The sequence below is a fragment of the Melozone crissalis genome, unplaced genomic scaffold, assembly GCF_028551555.1.
Source record: "Melozone crissalis strain CALT ecotype California unplaced genomic scaffold, PUWL_Pcris_2 ptg000005l_1, whole genome shotgun sequence".
Taxonomy (NCBI): Eukaryota; Metazoa; Chordata; class Aves; order Passeriformes; family Passerellidae; genus Melozone; species Melozone crissalis.
In genome coordinates this window covers 54449439-54468237 of record NW_026535783.1, presented here as the reverse complement: position 1 = coordinate 54468237, position 18799 = coordinate 54449439, and the positions used below count along the sequence as shown (strand labels likewise).

The 18799-nt window shown below is 37.2% G+C and overlaps 1 protein-coding gene across 3 annotated transcripts in view; it reads left to right on the top strand.

Annotated features, from left to right (window-relative positions):
* ERBIN (erbb2 interacting protein) overlaps positions 1-18799 on the top strand; it is a 120806-nt gene that overhangs the window by 69503 nt on the left and 32504 nt on the right. For all 3 annotated transcript variants that reach the window (XM_054290079.1, XM_054290078.1, XM_054290075.1), the window contains exons 6-11: positions 4484-4562; positions 5280-5369; positions 11568-11624; positions 15650-15713; positions 17221-17295; positions 18564-18708. In XM_054290079.1, coding sequence (XP_054146054.1) covers positions 4484-4562; positions 5280-5369; positions 11568-11624; positions 15650-15713; positions 17221-17295; positions 18564-18708 — 510 coding nt within the window. The remainder of the gene's footprint in view (positions 1-4483; positions 4563-5279; positions 5370-11567; positions 11625-15649; positions 15714-17220; positions 17296-18563; positions 18709-18799) is intronic.

Genomic DNA, 18799 nt, shown 5'->3' with positions numbered 1-18799 from the left:
TTGTCTTCTGCCATCTCTTAAGTCCTGATGTGTTGCAGCCTTAATTGCTGCTAGTAAAGTCCGGTAAAGAAGCGGAAAGGGCCTTTGCATAATATCCATAGATGTTTAATTCGGCCGTGCAGTGAGATGTTCAGGTTCCAGACAGACACACCCCCCTGAGGGTCCCACTTTCTCTCCCCAGGGGCCCTCGGGGCTGACCTTGGTCTCGGGCAGTACAAAGGTGAGGCCCAATCAGGGAAAAGTGAGGGAGTGGCTCAGAAGCACCTATGTTCAGATATAGGAACAGGGGCAGGAGCCAATGGAGTGTAACTTAGGAGATGCCCCCCCAGGGCTCCACAATTCCCCATTTTTTACGTTATTAAGAAAGCTTTTCTGAAGGATCAACTGAATCAACACAAAATGACAAAAACAATCAAAAGCACCCATAAGACAATTTTCAAAATGCAAACAATTCTGAGTCCTCAGTGTCCAAACAGATTTTCTGGAGTGTCTTAGAGCTGGCAGGAGGGATGTGGGGTTTTCTTAGCACAATTTATCAGGAAACAGAGTCAGGGGATTTCTTCAGCAGGGGCTGTTTCTCTGTCTCCTGTGGTAAAGTGGTTGGATGTGATAGACTCTGTGCAAGATAGTGTAGGTGATGGTGTGCCTGTTAGAAACTCCAAATAGAAATCATTACTTTAAGAAAAAGATGGTTACTTTAGGGAAACTTTCCTTTCTTTCCCTCCTAATCATGCTTGCTGTGGTATTATGAAGGAACTCTGGGGAAAGGGATTAGTGGAGGGAGACAATGGAAGAGGGGAAAGAGTGGTAGGAATTTGTGGGAACATAAAAAAGGGGTAATAGGACAATGGAAAGGAAAAGAGGAAAGTGGGAGGGAGGCAGGAAGGCCACAGGAATTGGGGTATGAGAAGAAGTGGAACTTATTGGACTAGAAGGTTCTTTCATTATTGACGTGGGCTTTTGGATGCAGGACAGCTTGCCAGTGTTCTGTGCTCTTCTTGCTTTTAGGCTATTGCTGAGGCTTGGTGGTTGTTTGTTTTGGGTTCTGTGTCCTTGGTAGGTGTGTGGAGGACTTCTGTGATGTGGATAATATTTTGCATGTTTGCAGTTTGGTGCATGTTTACTACCTTGCACTGGAACTCCACCATGTCCTGTCACATCAGCTGCTTGGGGGCCTTTTCTTCCTTGTATTACATTAAATTCCACAATTTCTCCATCTCCTAGACTGTGGAGGTATTTCTGGGCATTATTCATTTTTATAGCAGTCTGATGAACAAACATATGTTCTGTGTTATCATTCCGGGTTATGAAACCGTATTTGTTTTTTAAATTGAACTATTTCACTGTCCCCAAAATGTTCACGGCAAGGACTTCTTTACCTTTGCCAGTGGGTTTGTGTTGGTGTTTTTGGACACGTTGCCGGTGCGCTGCCATGCAAAGTGCTTTCCGCTCCCGGCGCTGGCGGCCATGCTGAGGCCTGGCCCCTTCCCTGGGGTTTGTCTCGGCTGCTGTCTGCGGGCACTGCCAGTGCGGGGCTCTCAGAGCAGCGGCGGGGGGCAGGGGGCGCTGGTTTTGCAGCCAGGACTGTGGCTCTGAGCCATCCCCCAGCAGGGCTGTCCGCCTGCCCCGCCACAGCGGCGCCCCAGCTCCGCTGGTCTCACTCACCTGCCCTTGGCCCCTGTGCAGGAGGCTGCTGTGGGGCGGGCTGGACAGCGAGTATCGACCGGCTCACCCTGGCCTTGCTGAGCGCCGGCGGGGTGGCCGTGGGCTTTCCACAGCGGGGAGAGCCGCTGCGGGGCACGGAGCGCCAGCACGGCGGCAGCCCTGTGCGAAGGGATACAGCTCTTGCCACCCTTGCCACATCTTGCTGTACTATGGCAACCGAGGTAAACACATCTGCTGGAGGAGGCATGGGGAGCAGAGGGCAGAAGGGGAGACCCCATGGCCCCTGCCATGCGGTCTCCACCATCTTGGGCAGCGGGAGTACAGAGGTGAGAACCTGGGGGAGTCTTTCTTTGTGACAGGGGAGGGGGTGCAGGGGCACAAAAAGGGGAACACGGTTTTCAGCTGGTTTTCATCCTCAAGATTCAGAACACATTTCATCATCATATTAAATAAAGGACGGAATTCTGTCTTCGTTTTTAACCTTTCCCAAGAATTCATCGGTTAGGACTAAGTTCCGTGAAATATAAGGAAAATGCTTAAATAACCACTGTACAAAATACTTCAACTCCTCCTCTGAAAAGCAATAATTTTCTTAAAGAAAAGAATTTTTAAGGTAGAGGTAAACTTCTTGTTGTGCATGAATGAGTGTTGTCTCCATCTTAGCCCAGTCTCTTCCCAACATCTGAGAGTATAAGGAGGAACCAAAATTTTAAACTCACCTCACTGGGGTAAGAAAATTCTCAGGGTGGTCTAGTGCAGATGTTTTCCAGGAGAAGAGGTCTCGGACTAATCTGGAGGCCTCATGTTGGGCGCCAATCTGTGTTCTGGTCTCTGAGTGCCACTGAGACGGTGAACAGCAGAGGGGGGCACTCTCCTGTGCCCCGGGTGTATGGAAGGCAGCTAGGCTGACCACCTGCAGCAGAGGAGACACTGGAACAAGGGTGGAAGATGAAGGGGTCGACTCTTAGCAGAGGTTAATCCAAGGTTTATTTCAGGAGCTCTGGGGAGCCACTACAACCTCAGGGGTCTCCTGCTGAGAGCCCCGGGAGAGGTTCCAATGTTACATTTGAAGGAAGGTGGAAAACGAAAGTAGATAACATTTGACTAACCAATAAGAAAAATTAAGGTATGGATACTGGGAAATAGACATTTAGGAGAGCGTATGGTGTAACACTTGGGGGGTTGACTCCTAGCCTCTGGCTAGTCACTTGACATCCTGGACCGAAAGTTCTAGGTGGAGGGGATGGAATGCTGAGTGACTGACAGAAAGCCAGGGTTGTGATCTGGGGATGATCTCAGCAAAGGAAAGAGATTACACAGGTAGAGGGAGGGGGTACAATCAGGGGTAAACCATTTGGGAAAAATAAGGCGATACAAAGACAAAACCATTATAAAACATAAAAACACACTACAACACTGATGTACCAAGTCAGTCTTGTTACTGCAGAAACATAGAATCAAGCTTTAAGCTAACATCAAGTATTCTGCAATTTCTTATGTAAGTAAAAATACTACTTAGCAGCTAATGCTTCACCACATGTTCTCAGAACAGATACATGAAGTTGCACCTACCAGCCTGAATGAGAAGTGATGCTGCGCTTTTCTTTCTCTCTGCAGCTGGACTGTCAATGTTTTGTCAAGCAGCACAAAATTTCATGCTTTTGCTAATCTACAAAGAAGCATTCACAGAGTATAGTTCCTTCTTAGTGGTCTTGTTCCCTGGTTTGCACTTTCCACATGCCTGAAAAAGCACTCACAAATACAGTTACATGTGTTAACTCAAAGACAAAGAGCTATGGTTTGGTATCTGGGGGAACAAAAAAGTAATTTTTAAACTAGTTTTATTTATTAGCATATGGGGGGTTTTTTTTGCTGCAAACAACAGTGTACTTAATCCAGGTAGAAAGATACCAGTATGAATGGTTATTGTATTTAGGACAAATATATTTAAAATAAAGACACCTGTCCCAGGGTATAAGAACATGTTGCAAAAGCAACTGCAGTTGTGATAGCAGTGGGTTTATTTTAATTTTTTTTAAATGGCATATAGAGTAAAGATAGAGGTGAAAGTTTTGCATGGTAGAATGATTCGGTAGAATGTGATGGATGCATGTCATATTCAAGGCCTGCTTTATCAGTTTCTGACAAATAGAGATGTGGCAGATATGTGGAATGCCGCTCCACTCTGGCATTTTCACAGACAATCTTGGAAAAAAAGGAGGTTGCTTATTGTTTAATTTTCAAACATAAGTGTGCCTGGAGCATTTTTTGTCCTCCTCTCAAATGATCTAGAAGTTAACAGCAAGCATACATCACATTTTGGGATGGATATCTGTTCAGAACTGTGAAGCTGTAAGAATACTTAAAGATTTGAATCCTTATCATTTCACCTGGATGTTATACAAGCCATTGATTTGATAAGCAGATTCTATTGGAAGATTCATGCTAACAAGTGATTGCCTTTTTAAAAATAAATTATATTGGGACAGAGGTTCTTAAGTACATTCTAAAGCACAAATACTTCAATATTTGGCAATAAGCAATGGGATTTTAGTGTACTGTGTGTTTGTAACTTGTGAGCTTCCTGCAAACCTGAAACATGAAAAGCTTTAGAAATAGTATAGTAAAAAAATTATATTATGTAGGAGTATTTCTTTAATGAAAACTGTATGCAAAATGAGACATCAGAAAAACAGTCCACTAGTTGCTAAATGAATCAAAGTTTTTACAGCTAGTGGTTTCATGTGCATAATTTTTATGGATGTCGTGGAATCTAGTAATTAAAGGCTGTTTTTCTACCCCTTTCTGCATCTTGCAGGCATACAGGAGTTTCCAGAAAATATAAAAAACTGTAAAGTCTTGACAGTTGTCGAGGCAAGCGTAAATCCAATTTCAAAGTAAGTTTCTACATGTTTTGATGTTTTATATTTTGTGCAAATACTACTGAGTCTTGAATTTGCCCCAAGATGTGTGCCAGCCCTTGGAGGCGAGAGCAGAGTTCCCTGAGAAATACCTTCATTAACCTTGTTGCACAGCGATCCAGTATAGCTATCTCATTAAAGTACTTTGCCAAAGTTAATAGGCTGTGTGAACTATCCTTCATTATACCATGTAGCTTTCCAGCTTGTTAAAATCCATCATTTCTCTGTGACTGTGGAGAAGTGTGTGAAGAGTTTTCTTAATAACAAAAATGAATTCTGGTTTAATATGCATTTCTGCTATAGTGACAAAATTAATTTACCAGAAATCTCTACTGCCAGAGATAAAACATATCTCTTCTGGGGGAAAAGGGGATTGTCTATTTTTAAATTTATCCTGTTGTTTCTAATTAATGCCTTCTTCTCATTACATGTCAGGAGATCACCAGTTTGTTGCATGACTGCATCTATTTGTAGTTCTTATTGCCTGTAGATATTGTTCTCAATACTTAAAATAATTTTGAAACTCATCTTATAGAGAACAACTGTCTAGTGTGACTTTAAAGAAATCACCCCCTCAATTTTAATTTTATCGATATGTAGGACGTCAGTACTATACTGCTGCTTAAGAAAATATGACTTAATGCCCTGAAAATGATTGAAACTAAGGTACCATGTTATTTTACTTCTATATAGGCTGCCAGATGGATTTTCTCAACTGTTAAACCTAACACAGCTGTACCTGAATGATGCTTTTCTTGAGTTTTTGCCAGCCAATTTTGGAAGGTAAGTTGAACCTGAAAGTTCATATCTACATTAGTTTTAAGTTTCTGCAGAGCAGTTTCTTCTGGTTCTGAAGCAAAGTGGGTACTGAAGAAAGGGAAGAAGTGTACATTAGGAATTTGCAATAGTTACAGGGAAAAAAGGCCTTGAATCTGTATCAGCAGCTTTTAATTTTGAATTCTGAAGGACAGACAGAATGCTTATGAAGGGTGTAAAACTCATTTACATTCTTGTTTCTTTTCCAACACTAGTATGCTAAGTAAGGGATTCTTTTTGAAATTTATGTTTCTTGTCATGTAGTAATTGGAGTGAAGCAAATAACGACTACTGTAATTCCACTTGTCCTGCCTGTCCTGGCTGCACAAATTACTTCATGCACAACTATAACTCTCAAGTCCTTTTTTGTTAGGAATATTTCTGAAAAATCTGGCGTATTTATGGTGCATTCTGACTATGCAAAACTGTTACATGTCATAGTTTTAGTACAAGATAAATACTACTCTGCTACCTCTGTAAAATAGATTAAATCTTGCAAGCAAAAGTGAAAGGGTAATACTCATAAAAGGAAAACTTCTAGATCAGCATAGGTTAAGCTGTCCTTATCACACCACTTTAGCCATCTCTGCAGTTTCCCTCTCTCCATTTTTATTTTATACCCTTTTCTCCTAGATTGTTACTTTCCTGACCCATCCCATGTCCAGCAAGAATCTCTTTCAGAAAATCCAGCAATTAGTTAAGCAATTGTGTTGCTGAGTGAAAGAGTTGCCTTAGGCCATATAATTTTATTTGTGTCAGCACAGTTTGCAAGAGATTAGCACAGCCCCCAGATAGTGCTGCAGCAGTTGGGCAGATGAGGAGATGAGCAATGGAACATAGGCACAGGTGCTCTCCACTAGTGACCATTAATTTATTAGTCATCTGTGATCAGAGTTGTTGGCTTGCTCTTCTCTGTTAATAGTTAATGAATGACTAAGAGCACCAGATCTGCTACATATTCAGCTATCAAAACATCTGCTTATGATGCAGATGCATTAGTGTCATGCTTTTTTTTTCTGAAGCACACAGTTTGCTTTTCAGAAGACTTCATTAAGGTTGAAGAATATCTGGAATATGCATAATCTTGTTGGAATTCTAATGGTTGTCTATGCTTTTTTCTCTTCTGTTTTTTAATAGTCTGACCAAATGGCAAGATTTTCATAATTAAAACATGCACTGCAGATAAACTTGAAGGGTTGAGGTTGACACGGCTGATCGTTTAAGTAGTAAATCTTACACACAATATGCATCAAAAATTGTCATATTTTTTTGTCACTGTCAGCTTCTATAATGCTTAATGTTTAGTGAAATGGTAAAGTCATTAATTACTAATATCATAAGAATAAGTCAGTTACTGAAGACAACTTCAAAGCCATTTCTCCATTGTAGTGTTTCTCTTCATAGTTATGAAGAATTCTGCCCTGTTTGTTAAAATGTAGTGATTTGCAGCATCCTTTTGTATACCTAGAAGAATGAATTTGAAGTATTCATGATATGTAAGTTTACCTGCTGAAATAGTGTTGCATAGAAAGCATAGTGTTCTACAGGAAGACAATATTTGGATCAAATAAAATGGAAAGCAATGAAACATTAAAATACCATTTCAAAGTAAGGTTCAGACCCCTCTGACATTGACTATTTCCATAAATAATAAGACTGATCTACCATCCCACTATTTTCCATCTAGGTAAAAATACATTCTAGTGCAAAGTCTTTTAACTTCTGCTTCAGAATATGGAAATACTTCTTTTATAAACAACAAATAAAAAAGCTCTCCTAGAAGCTGTTGAAATGTTTAATCTCATAAATGACAAGCCTTCAGTTTCTTCCAGTTTGGTGCATTAATTTTTTTGTATACAACCATATAGCTAGTACTTTTAATTGTTTAGGAATAGGTGAAGTAACTGAGTTCTGTTGCCTGCTGTTACTGGCAACTATTGTCAATAATATTGTCTCCTAAAAGCTAAGCCAACACATATTACAGCTAACAAAGTTTTTATGCTCTGTGTGTCAAGTTAGAAACCTGGTTTCTTACATCTCTTTCTCTCTGCGTGTTCATCATTTCTACAGTTTAATTGCTGCCATTTCTCACAAATGTTGTCTCCCATTCTCTCACCTGCTGTATTTGTAGTGTTCTCACATCCCTCAGTCTATTAGACTAAATAAAATTCTGCTTTCTTCTGGTGTGGTAGGTTTTCCTTTGTGTCTGAGTATATTAATATATCTTGGAACAGGTTTCAGTTTTAATTCATCTTCTTTTTGACAGAGGATGATGACATCTATAGCTATATTTAGAATTTGAATTGAGATTTCTTCATGGCTTGTACAGTGTCATGATTATCTTCTTGTTTCTCTTGGAAATGTCTGTGGTTGTGCTTCAGTGTTCCAATTATCCTTTTTGCAGCTGCCTAGTGTAATTTCCTACATGATTAAATGATGTGTTGGACAGTTCAGTTAGAAATGGCTGATGCCTACAAGGAAATCCTAAGTACTTGGCTTGGTGCAATGGTATCATGTCCTTTTTTCTAATTTTTTTTTAGTCCTTAAGGCTGTACAGGTTTTTCCCCCCTACAGTGCCTTACTAAATCACTGTATTGTCTGTGACATAAGCCAAGTTAAATATTTTTCTGATCTTAGAAGATTTCTATTAAAAAATATTGAACAGGATAGTCCTAGAAAAGGTCTTTGAGCACCTCTATTACTACTAACCTAACACTCAGCCTGGTTAGGAAAAAAATTTTTATAATGGAAAGCACTTTTAGTATATCCATGCAATATTTTGTTGGATTTATCTCCATGCTTTATTCTCATCTTCAGAATTTTTGCCAAAGATTTTCATAATTGTGAGGTCAAGATTATGCCATCTTTTCCCCTTTTTTTTTTAAAGAATTGTATATTGGCTGTCTTTCAATTATGTTATTTTTGTCCAGCCTGTTAGGTTTAATAAGTCACCAGACTTTTCATATGATGTGCCCGTTCCTTTGGAATTCTCAGGTGACAAAGTGGGGCCTTTTTTCTCCATTCCCAAATGGAAATTTGAATGCATTCATATTGGCACACATTGTGGCATTAGCCTTCATGCCAGTCCACACATATTTGAGAACTATTATCCTTGCCTAAGAAAATTGTACATGTTGTATCCGAATACATAATGTATATTTACATTTAAATATGCAAATATATAAGCAGAAAATGCTTGAAACTCACTTCTTGCTCATTTTGAGACAGGGTTTTAAACATTTTTTACTAATGGGTGTGTAAGATAAACAAGGATTTATCTTCAGTGTAATTCTAAAAATCTGGCATTAATGGGATATTGTCTATAATGGGATATTGTTTCCAGAGCTTCTTTACTGGATGTTGCAATTAATTCACTTTATTTCTACTTTCTCAACAATTTGCCAGTATTATCTGTAGTAGTAGATAGTTTTAGTAGTATCTACTGCGGGATTTTTTTTATGTAAATGTACAGTGATAATAAAATTTAGCTACAAATAGTTACATATATACATATGTATATATGTGTTTTGCAGAAACTTTCATAAATGCAACCTTTAACATGCATAGTTTTTATTCTGCTTTCCTTTGCATTTTAGTAACAATTTAAAATAAAAAGATTCTGCTTTAGGAAAACTGCAGAGGAGGTGTAAAGTAAAGAACATCTCTCAATGCAATATTTTTATATTTCCAAGGAATTACTGCCTGTCACACAGCAAGTTTCAAGTGTACCTGCTGTATGTTTCTTTTACATTTTTTACAGGTAGTATAGTTTATGAAATTTGATTTAAGAAGGATATTGATCTTCTCCTGGGAAATTGTTCATGTAGAGATTTTATTTTATTGAAAAGTTTTGTTGCATTTAAAATGCAGGCTAAGATGGTCATGATTAAAGAACATTACTGAAAAAACCCAATTTTTAGGCTATTATACTTAGAATGAGTACATCCAGTTGAATAATACCTGTTACAGCTTTGTGCATTGGTGATGTGCAGATAGGTCTGTGTTGATGGGTTCTTCAAGTTCAGAAATTCAATATTTCTGTAGAAGTAGAACAGATCTTTTCCTCAGAATGGCCCAGATAATAGACAATCTGCTACTATGAATTCCATTTTTCCTTTAGTATAGGTGAATTAGTTCTTTATTTCTTTTCCAAATTAAATGCCACTTCTTCAGGTGCCTTATTGCAATTCTTGATGCTCAGCTTGGATGGATGCTGGATTCTTAGCACCAGCAACTGAAAAAACAGCTAGACCTAGTATTTGATGTTCGTTATTATTTTAATCTTCAATTAGCTTTTCAAGATTCAGTAGTGGAAGAGGTGACAACTGCTTCAGTCAAGTATTTCTCATCAATTACTGGAAGAAAATTACATGTTTAGACACAGCCTGTATCTCCCACCTAGGAAAGGTTGAGATTGTTTTCCTAGTAGCTTCTGTGAAGCTCTACGCATAAGAAATTCAATATTTATATCTTTGGTCTCTTAGGAATAGCTGAAGAAAGATTAGAACAGGAACAAGGTGACAAAGCTATAAACATTTCTGTCACCAAAGTCAATCTTTAAGTTCACAGAGTTAGCTTATTGCAGGCGTCACACAGTCAATTCTGGCTAAAGTCAGTGAAGTGTGGGTGTGCATATTTATAGTTTAGCATATGAAGGGAGATTTGCTGCCCTTGCATTCCATGGAAATTTGACTGCATACATGAGCTGTGAAGAAAAAACTACAAACTGTGTAGCTATCTTCCCTGTCATCAAAGCAAAACACCAGCTGAAGCTTAATGCAGTGCTTGGTTTAGAAATCAAAGCCCAAACTGTTCATTCATGTCTGAGGGTTCTTAAAGTTCTGTTTTGCACTAGATTGGTATCTTAGGGTGCTGGTAGGGTAGGCCTAGGAGATCTTTCCCACTTATGTTCTAGGTGAACAGCAGGGCTATTACCATGAATGGGGTTTTTATTAGGGTATTCTTTCACCACTGTTAGGGTATTGGGTTTTTGTGGTTTTTTTTTTAAAGTTGGAGGGAGGAGGTTCCCCTCCAGCAGTTGCTACCAGATGGTGAGGGCTGCTTGCAGTGCTGGGCTGCACTGATCTCTCTTCTCTTTCAAGGTGACTCTTACATTCTTAGGTTATTTGTGGGCACGGCAGATCGCTGCTTTCAAAGTGAGCAATCCAAAATGAGTGAATATCTAGAGGAAAAATAAATACTGTTTTCTGCTTTGTATTTCTATACAAAATATAGTTCTTACCACTTAATTAGAATTAAGGTTTTTGTCTCTGTTCTTACAATGCACGAAGTTAAGCACTTTCAGGAAAGACTGGTCTACTCACCAAGCTCCTTTCTGATTCAGGGACCTGAATCTGTGTTGTGTGAGGGCTGTCAGTGGGTCACATGTAGAACTCTTGTCATTACAATCCTATCTGTATTTAAACTAAATCAGTTTCTTAATTTTTTTTTACAAATAGAGCTTTGTGACTTCTGTCCCAATACAAAAAATTTCACTGGGAATGGTACATTGCATGGATGTCAAGACTGCTTGGAACTTAACTTGGCTAAGCAGTTGAGTTGGGATTTAGAGGTAATTTGTCTTGCAACCAAGAATTTACTGGAAAAAAGGTCAAACTACCTTGACCTTTTTGACAGAAATGTCAAAATGGATTCAGAAGCTGACTAGAAAGAGAATATGAAAGGAAATCCAAGATTAATTTAAAGCTATCAGGTGGAAGACTGCAGGTATTCCTCCGATAAGACTTTTTGTATTAAACTCTTTGATACCTTGCCAGTAGTAGAAATAGAACATCTTTAGTTGTGCAAAATGATCCTTTCTCTTACTTCCTGTGTACTTTTCATTATGATGGTAACATGTACCCATAATTAATCCAATGTAGTGTTTCAAAATTTTGGGGATGAAGGAAAAAATTGTGTCCAAACAGGTGCAGAAAAGCCGACAAAATCTATTTTGTTTGTTGCTTTGTCAAAATCAAGCTCCAGCCAATGAATTTAAAATAACATGCAAATTTTGCACAAAATTTCACTTCAATGTTACAGGAAAAAAATTTCAAACTTACAGATTTTTTTTTCTTTTAATTCTATAATATAAGTAAGGTCAGAGATTGCTTTTGTCACTAAATACAGAATATTGTAGTAATTTGTTATGCCTTTCTGTTACAGATTAACTAAACTCCAGATATTGGAACTTAGAGAAAACCAGTTAAAAATATTGCCAAAGTAAGTATTATATAGTTCTAGGAATTCCTACAGCATTTGTTTTAACATTAATCCATTCTACCTCTTTCCTAAAATCTAGCATTTTTCTAGTCCCTGCCTTGCAATTCTCACTTACTTCATCAAACAAGCCTAGGCTGATGGTGATGCAGTTCCTGCTGTTTCTATGACCAAGAGCAATGCTCAGTATTTTCCAACTAGGACTCTGGAGCTCCAAGCAGCTTAAGAAATATACAAGCGGTCAATGAAGAAATAAACACATCCCAAAGATGGGATGTGAATAGCCACCCACAGAATCATGAATACATTGTGCTGTACTATAAAAGTGATCTTTCTCTGGCAACAGAAATTGGTAGAGTTGCTGTTTTTGGTGGATGTAAGTAGTTTTGGTGGAGAACAGGAGGCACTAACAACTGAATAGTCGCTCTGTCTAATTCATGCTAGGAAGTGCTTGAATGCTGTAGGCTGAAGTGGAAACTGCCAGCTCTTCAAATACAACAGCCAGTTTTTTAGTGACTGTAGCTAATTATATGCGTAAGACATGATCAAGGGTTATGTTCTATTGGGATTCCCTTTTTAAGTGCCTAGATACTGTACTGTGGAGTCTGCAGTATAAACAAGCCAGAACTCCTATCTAGAATGACATGTACAGCATCAGAAAGTGTGAATTTACATCTTCAAAATGTGAAGCATTCTGTGGTATAAATACTCTGAATTCTATTCAGCTCTCTCTGCTATCATTAGTTTTTAGCAGAAAAAATTACAGGACATATAATTTAGAGTGGTAGCTCTCTAAATTAAGTTTCTCCCAACTGAGTATCAGTAGCTATAATTAAAACTTATAGCTAATAGATATTTTGTTTATAAGATCACTCTGACCTTAACTGCCATAATTAACACTAAGAGCCTGAATTACATTAAATATTTCTAAAAATGTAGTTTGTTCTTCAGTGATTAGACAGTAATATGTGCTTTAATGTGTTTAAGTCAAACTCTGTCGAAGGTGCTGGGAAACTTTTTGTTGACTTCAGTGTTTTCAGAGTTCTGTTCTTGATTGAAAACTAAACAGTAACTGTCATGAAGAGCTCCTCTGTCCCATAATAATCTATGGTATATGCTGAGCTGCCAGCTTTATTATTCTATTCTGGTACTCTTATAGAAGATGTAATACAGGTTTAAAAAGTGTAGGAAATTCAAAGCAGTTAATAAGATACAGCAGTAGGTCCTAATATTTTTGCTATAGAATGTCAATATATTTCTGGTTTTCCTGTGATTCTCATCTTTCTAATGTTCTTACAGCAAATTCTTTCCTATTTGTAATAGGAAATATATTTGGATAAATTGTGCAGCATCAAACTAGCCCTCTTTCTGAGTAAAACATGCACATAATTTTCGACACTGAAGTATGAAGTGCTTGAAAGAATGTTAATCAAAATGAGTAATCAATGCCAACACACTACATCAACCTTACTTTATGCCAAACTTTATGCCAAATATGTATCCTTTTTTTTGGAGCTTATCCACAGACAGAGACTGCAAGTGGCAGCATTATAATGCAAAACAGCTGGATGAAACTATTTCCACGGAAAAGAAAGCAAAAACACAGGGACTATTTTAGAGGCATTTTTCTGATGGGTAAATTGGAAAGATGGTCCAGTAAAAATATGGTACCTCTTTTTTTTTTTTTTTTTTAAGCTTCTGTGGCCTATTTTTTAATAAAGAGAGTTAGCATTTTAGAAAGAAGCAGGTTATTTGAGAGTATAATTACAGTGATGCAGGGCCCAATCTTGCCATCATGCACACTCCCTTTGAATTGTATGCCGCTTGATATAAGCTCTACTGTTAACCTTAGTGAAGCTGTCTGTATACAACAACAGAATTTGAGACATAATTTAGGCTATCTGATCCCTTAGAATTGAGTTGAATTGATGCCAAGTTCAATAATATGAATTATGAAAGAGGCTTTCAGTTTATGGGAGGGATTATGCAGCACCTTGTCAAAGATGAAAATAGGTGTTACTCTCTGATCTAGTTAATGTTTGTTTCAACATCATTTGGCATTGAATTTTCTTGCTAACAGTAACATTATTGGAAGCCTTGCTTGCGTTTTGTCTGACAGAAAAGCAAGAAGATATTAATCCTAGAATATCTGATAGTGCTATTATGTAAACAGCAGGGAAAGGAGGGAATATTTTGGACACTCTCATCTTGCAAACACATTTGTGTATGTTTTGTCATTGAGCAGATCTGATTGCTAGATCGGAGTCATTTGGGCAAGGGAAAAAAGGACCCCAAGTCAATAAAGTTAACTTGTCATCCTGTCATTGTTACATAACATTGGTTTGCGTAGTGTGGTCTATGGAGTTGCAAGAGCTCCAGAATACTATGTTAGATTCTTTGAAAGGAGTTCTTCAGCAGTCCTCCTGGGAGACTCTTTGGGGCAAATTTATTAGGAACATGTAGCACTAAAATTGATATTGACATAATCTCGCAAAGCTTTGAGAGCTCAATCTTCTGCAGGATTTCAGAGGGACTCATAAGTTTTGTCAGAAATTGAAAAATAATATTAGCTTTCTGATAGTCATCCAATTCATTACCTTCAAGAAATGAGGGAGTTTGTTTCTTAGAGTCTTCTGAAAATAGTATTTTCATGTTTTATTGGGTTTTTTTCCTTCTCTAGCACAGTTAGCTAGAGGCTTTCCTTCAAAGCCTGTGTATACTATTTGTACAGTGCAAAAAAGGCTTCTGCTGCTTTTGTCTTTACCTGCTTATGCTAAATTCCTTGTTTGTCCCTAGCTTAATTACTCCAATGTCATGAAAATCAAATTTCTGAACAGATGTTAAGTCTCCTCCTTGGAGATTATTCCATGAATAATATTAATAATCACATTAAATTACTTTCAGTAAATATGACATTTTCCAGCATATTATTTTTGAACCGTATGTTCAGAGCAACCATAGATTGTACTGTACTTGAGGGAAAACTGAAGCTTTGAATAGCTGCATAGAGCATCTTGTGCTCATGGAATTGTTTCTTGAAGAAAGTGTGTGTGTGATATTCTGACAATATACAAGACTCAGCCATTTCGAAGCTCTTACATTTAATTTTTCCAGAATTTTATAGTATGAACATAGTTGCAGTTTATATATGACATTTTTATATACTATTAATTGTGATTTTTATATACTACTAATTGTTCTGTGAAAATATCTTATTAAATAAATATATGAATGTTTTCATATGAGGGATTCACACTCTCTTAAAAAATACTTCCAGGTAGAACTACTGTTCACTGTGAAGTACCCATTGTGACCACATGTGCAGTGGTAGATAATCTCTATGGAGTCCCCGAAGTGCACTTAAATAGAGGAAAAATTTTTCCAAAACACAGCTTAAAGTAATGGATTTTACTTTTATTTCAGACATTGATTTAGTATTTGCCATAAGTTAGGTTAAAGAGTATTGATGTGTCACAGAGTCCAATTTAGTAATCTCATTTAATGTGTGACTAGAGAAATAATTAGAGTTCCAAACCAGATCACGTGGAAGCAGCGTAGCAGCCTGGAGAGGTACAAAGGTGGTGTTGCATACTGTGATTCAACAGTGCTCTTCTCCTGGTCACTAGTCTTCCTTTGAGAAGAAAACATGTAGTTAACCAGCCTTTGACTGCTGAAGGGACATATTGTGACTGGAGATGAAAAGCTGAACCACTCAAAAGAAGAGATGCGCCACTGCATTACTCGTTATCATGAAGATTTCTTTACTGGTCTTTTGTTTTTGCATGCTCATCGTGCAGTCTCAAGTGTGTTGCAGTGTATGCTTTGTATGATGCTCAGCAGTCTGCAGGATCAGTAATATCTACCTGGTTGACCAGTGTGTGAATACTTTATCCTTAATTAGGTATCATTCCAGTTACAGATTAGCATCCCTGCTTAATACTGATTACTAGATTTTTGTAAATCTGGAAGATTTGATGTTGCTAGTATTTTCTTAGACCTAATTTTTTATTAATCCCCTTCCTGTGCAGAACTATGTCCAGACTGACTCAGCTGGAGAGACTGGACTTAGGAAGTAATGAATTCACAGAAGTGGTGAGTTTTGCCTTAGTTAAAGAGCTCAGCATCTTTTATAAATCTTTTTATCCTTTGATCTGTTTTTAACAAATATGAAAACATGAACATCATCTTAAGAGTTGTGCTTCCAAGCGTTATTGATACCCTACACTACTTTATGGAGCCTGTTATAAAAAATCATGTGTGTGATCTTACAAATGAGAGTATGTTTTTACTCCGTTTTAAAATAACACTATGTTATATAGTGTGGTTACTGTACTGGTAAATAATTAAGAGTAATACATGTTTGAATTATAAACATAATTGTTAGGCTTAGAATAAATTCTAAACATTTATTGATTATCATGTATTGAATATTACAGTTTTTTGCTTAACTTGCTTTTATTATTGTGCACTATTAGATCCAAGGGAAAATATATTAAATTTGAATGTTGTTCAAAGCAGTATTTACAGTTTAAGTGCTCTGATTTTTTCTTCAGGATGCATTGACTTGTTTCCTGTTTGTATTCTCACAGGCAAATATATTTTGTATTTAAGGGTCACATAACATTTCTCTGCTTTTACAAATATTTTCCGGGGTCAAGGAATTTAAATAGAAGTATAATGAAACTTGCTGACCTGCAACACAATAGAGTCAAGCATTTGTGTGCCACTAGTAGAACATGCAAAGCTGAACACTTGCTTAGTGATATGGTTTGGAGAATAGGGGAGTGTGTTTAAGGAATTTTTCATTATTATGTTTAAATTACATCTTCTTGGAAAGTGAGTTAGTTACTGGGAAAGAAAGTTATTGGGAATCAGGACTGCAACTTCAGCAGAAATCCTGTCCACTGTATAGCAAAATTTACTTAGCATTTATCTGAACTTGGCTGTACTTATTAAGGTGCAGTAGTACCTCTTTTGTATTGCTTTCTCTGGAGGGAAGTTTAAATAGGGAAAGCATATGTGACATGAATGTTTACGAAGAAGAGGTCTTTCCCTGATAAACAAGACACTTTTTACAAGAAGTTATATTGAAAACATATTCCTGCACTTCATTTTATGGATGGAGTGGTTAGCTTGTATCATGGAGATGCACCCTTTGTTGATAGAAAAAATGAAGTTTGTTTTGATTTTCCCCCAAACAAAAAAATCACTGCGGTTTTTGAAAAACAAGTCCTCTGAGTTGATGAAATTTAAAGGTTCTAGATGTCCTCCATCAAAACTGTACATGTAACATGTACTTAGAGTGTGTGCCTGTTGAAAAAGAATACTTTCTGTAAAAGACACCAAACCAACAGAAAGCCTTTCTTTAAAAATTATTTAGTGCTGTGGTCAAGTTCTTCAAAGTCTTTATATATCTGGTAATATATTTTCATTTCAAAAGTGAGTTATCTGGGTTTTCTTTGATGACCCAGTGAAAAAAGTGGGTACAAGAGCTACAGTAACATATTACTAAAGTTGCAATAGACAAATCACTGGAGTTGGTTTTGCCATTCACTGGGGATGTTTCATAAGATTTTTTTAAAATGGCTTCCTATTACAGCCTGAAGTACTTGAACAACTGAGTGGATTAAAGGAATTTTGGATGGATGGTAATAGACTAACACTTATTCCTGGGGTAAGTTCTTTTGTTGTATTAAACATACAGTATTTTAAATTACACAGGCACTTGCTTTGTCAGTGATCATGTACATTGAAGTTGTAATTTTAGTGTTACTTAAAGCCAAAAGGATAAATGGCACATGAGTGCTTAACTAGCCCACTTAGAAATTATGACTGATCACAAGAGTTGCATTCATAGCTTTTTGGTGCTTTTTTTTTCATTGAAAGTTATATATTTCTCATCTAAAAATTATGTTGCAATTCAGGAAAATGAGTAAAAGTCTTAAATCAAATTTAGGTTCGAATAGCCCTTCCAAAAAGGGATTATTCTATGTTAGATAGCAAGCAGGAATATGTAGGATAAGTATGTTGTGTGACTTTTTTATTGGTTACAGTTGTAAAAGAGAAGTGCCAGTTCCAGTGCTGTGTAAACAGGGAGCATAGACAGTTCCTGAGAAAACAGTCTGTTTACTTTGTATGGGTTCCTGACATCTTTCATTACATGTGGTCCAGGCTGACCTATTATTACAGTACTTGAGAGTCTGTGCTTGAGTTTTAGCAAACTAATAGATGAGTATTTGAAATTTGGGAAACATCTGGCTTGTTTTCAACCTTAAAATCACTAGCGGTCATGTAAAATGTGGCCTTCCTGTCTGATCAGTAGTCTTTTCTACTGTCTTTCCATCAGCTAACTATTAGACAATTGAGTGTTTGGATTGTAAAATATGAGCTGAACTGTGTTTTGCAGCAAAATAAAACTGTATTCCTGAGAGTAAAGATTTGTGTAGACTAATGTGCATAAATTTTCAGGCTTATGCTTGGTTCATGTGCAATGGTAATGCAAGCTTATATTTTGGCTTGTTTCTTTCAGTTTAGCACAATTAGGGATTAAGTTTTGTTTTTGAGGATGCAGTTTTACACAAAAGGCAAAAATGAGCATTAAAAGTCTACTGGAGCATAATGATGTCCTCACATTGTGTCTCTTTCTGAAGTCTGTTCTAAAGTTTCAATTACTTGATTCATGGTAACTAATCAAACCATTGAATGCAGAAGACTGACATTAGGGACATGCAGAGCTGCTGTGGGGTGTCTCTTTGTGTAAAAATATCAGCTTTCCTTATCTGCACAAAATACATAATTTAAAAGTTTGTATATTTTGCATAAAATTGCGTTTCAGTACTCCAAGTGTTTTCCTCTGGCATTACACTTGAGAGGTCAAATCTGCTGGATTTTTTGTTTTGAACTTGCACTTTTCTAGAATGCATTATTTTCTCTTGCTTTTAGTTCATAGGCACTTTGAAACAACTGACTTACTTGGATGTTTCTAAAAACAACATTGAAGTAGTCGAAGAAGGTATTTCAGGTTGTGAAAGCCTGCAAGACCTACTGTTATCCAGTAATTCACTTCAGCAACTGCCAGAATCTATTGGTTTGTATTTTAAGTTAATTCATGTTGTTAGAAGCCTGTAGTTCAGACACAGAGAACTCGAAAGTACAAAAATGATATTCTAGATCTGTTT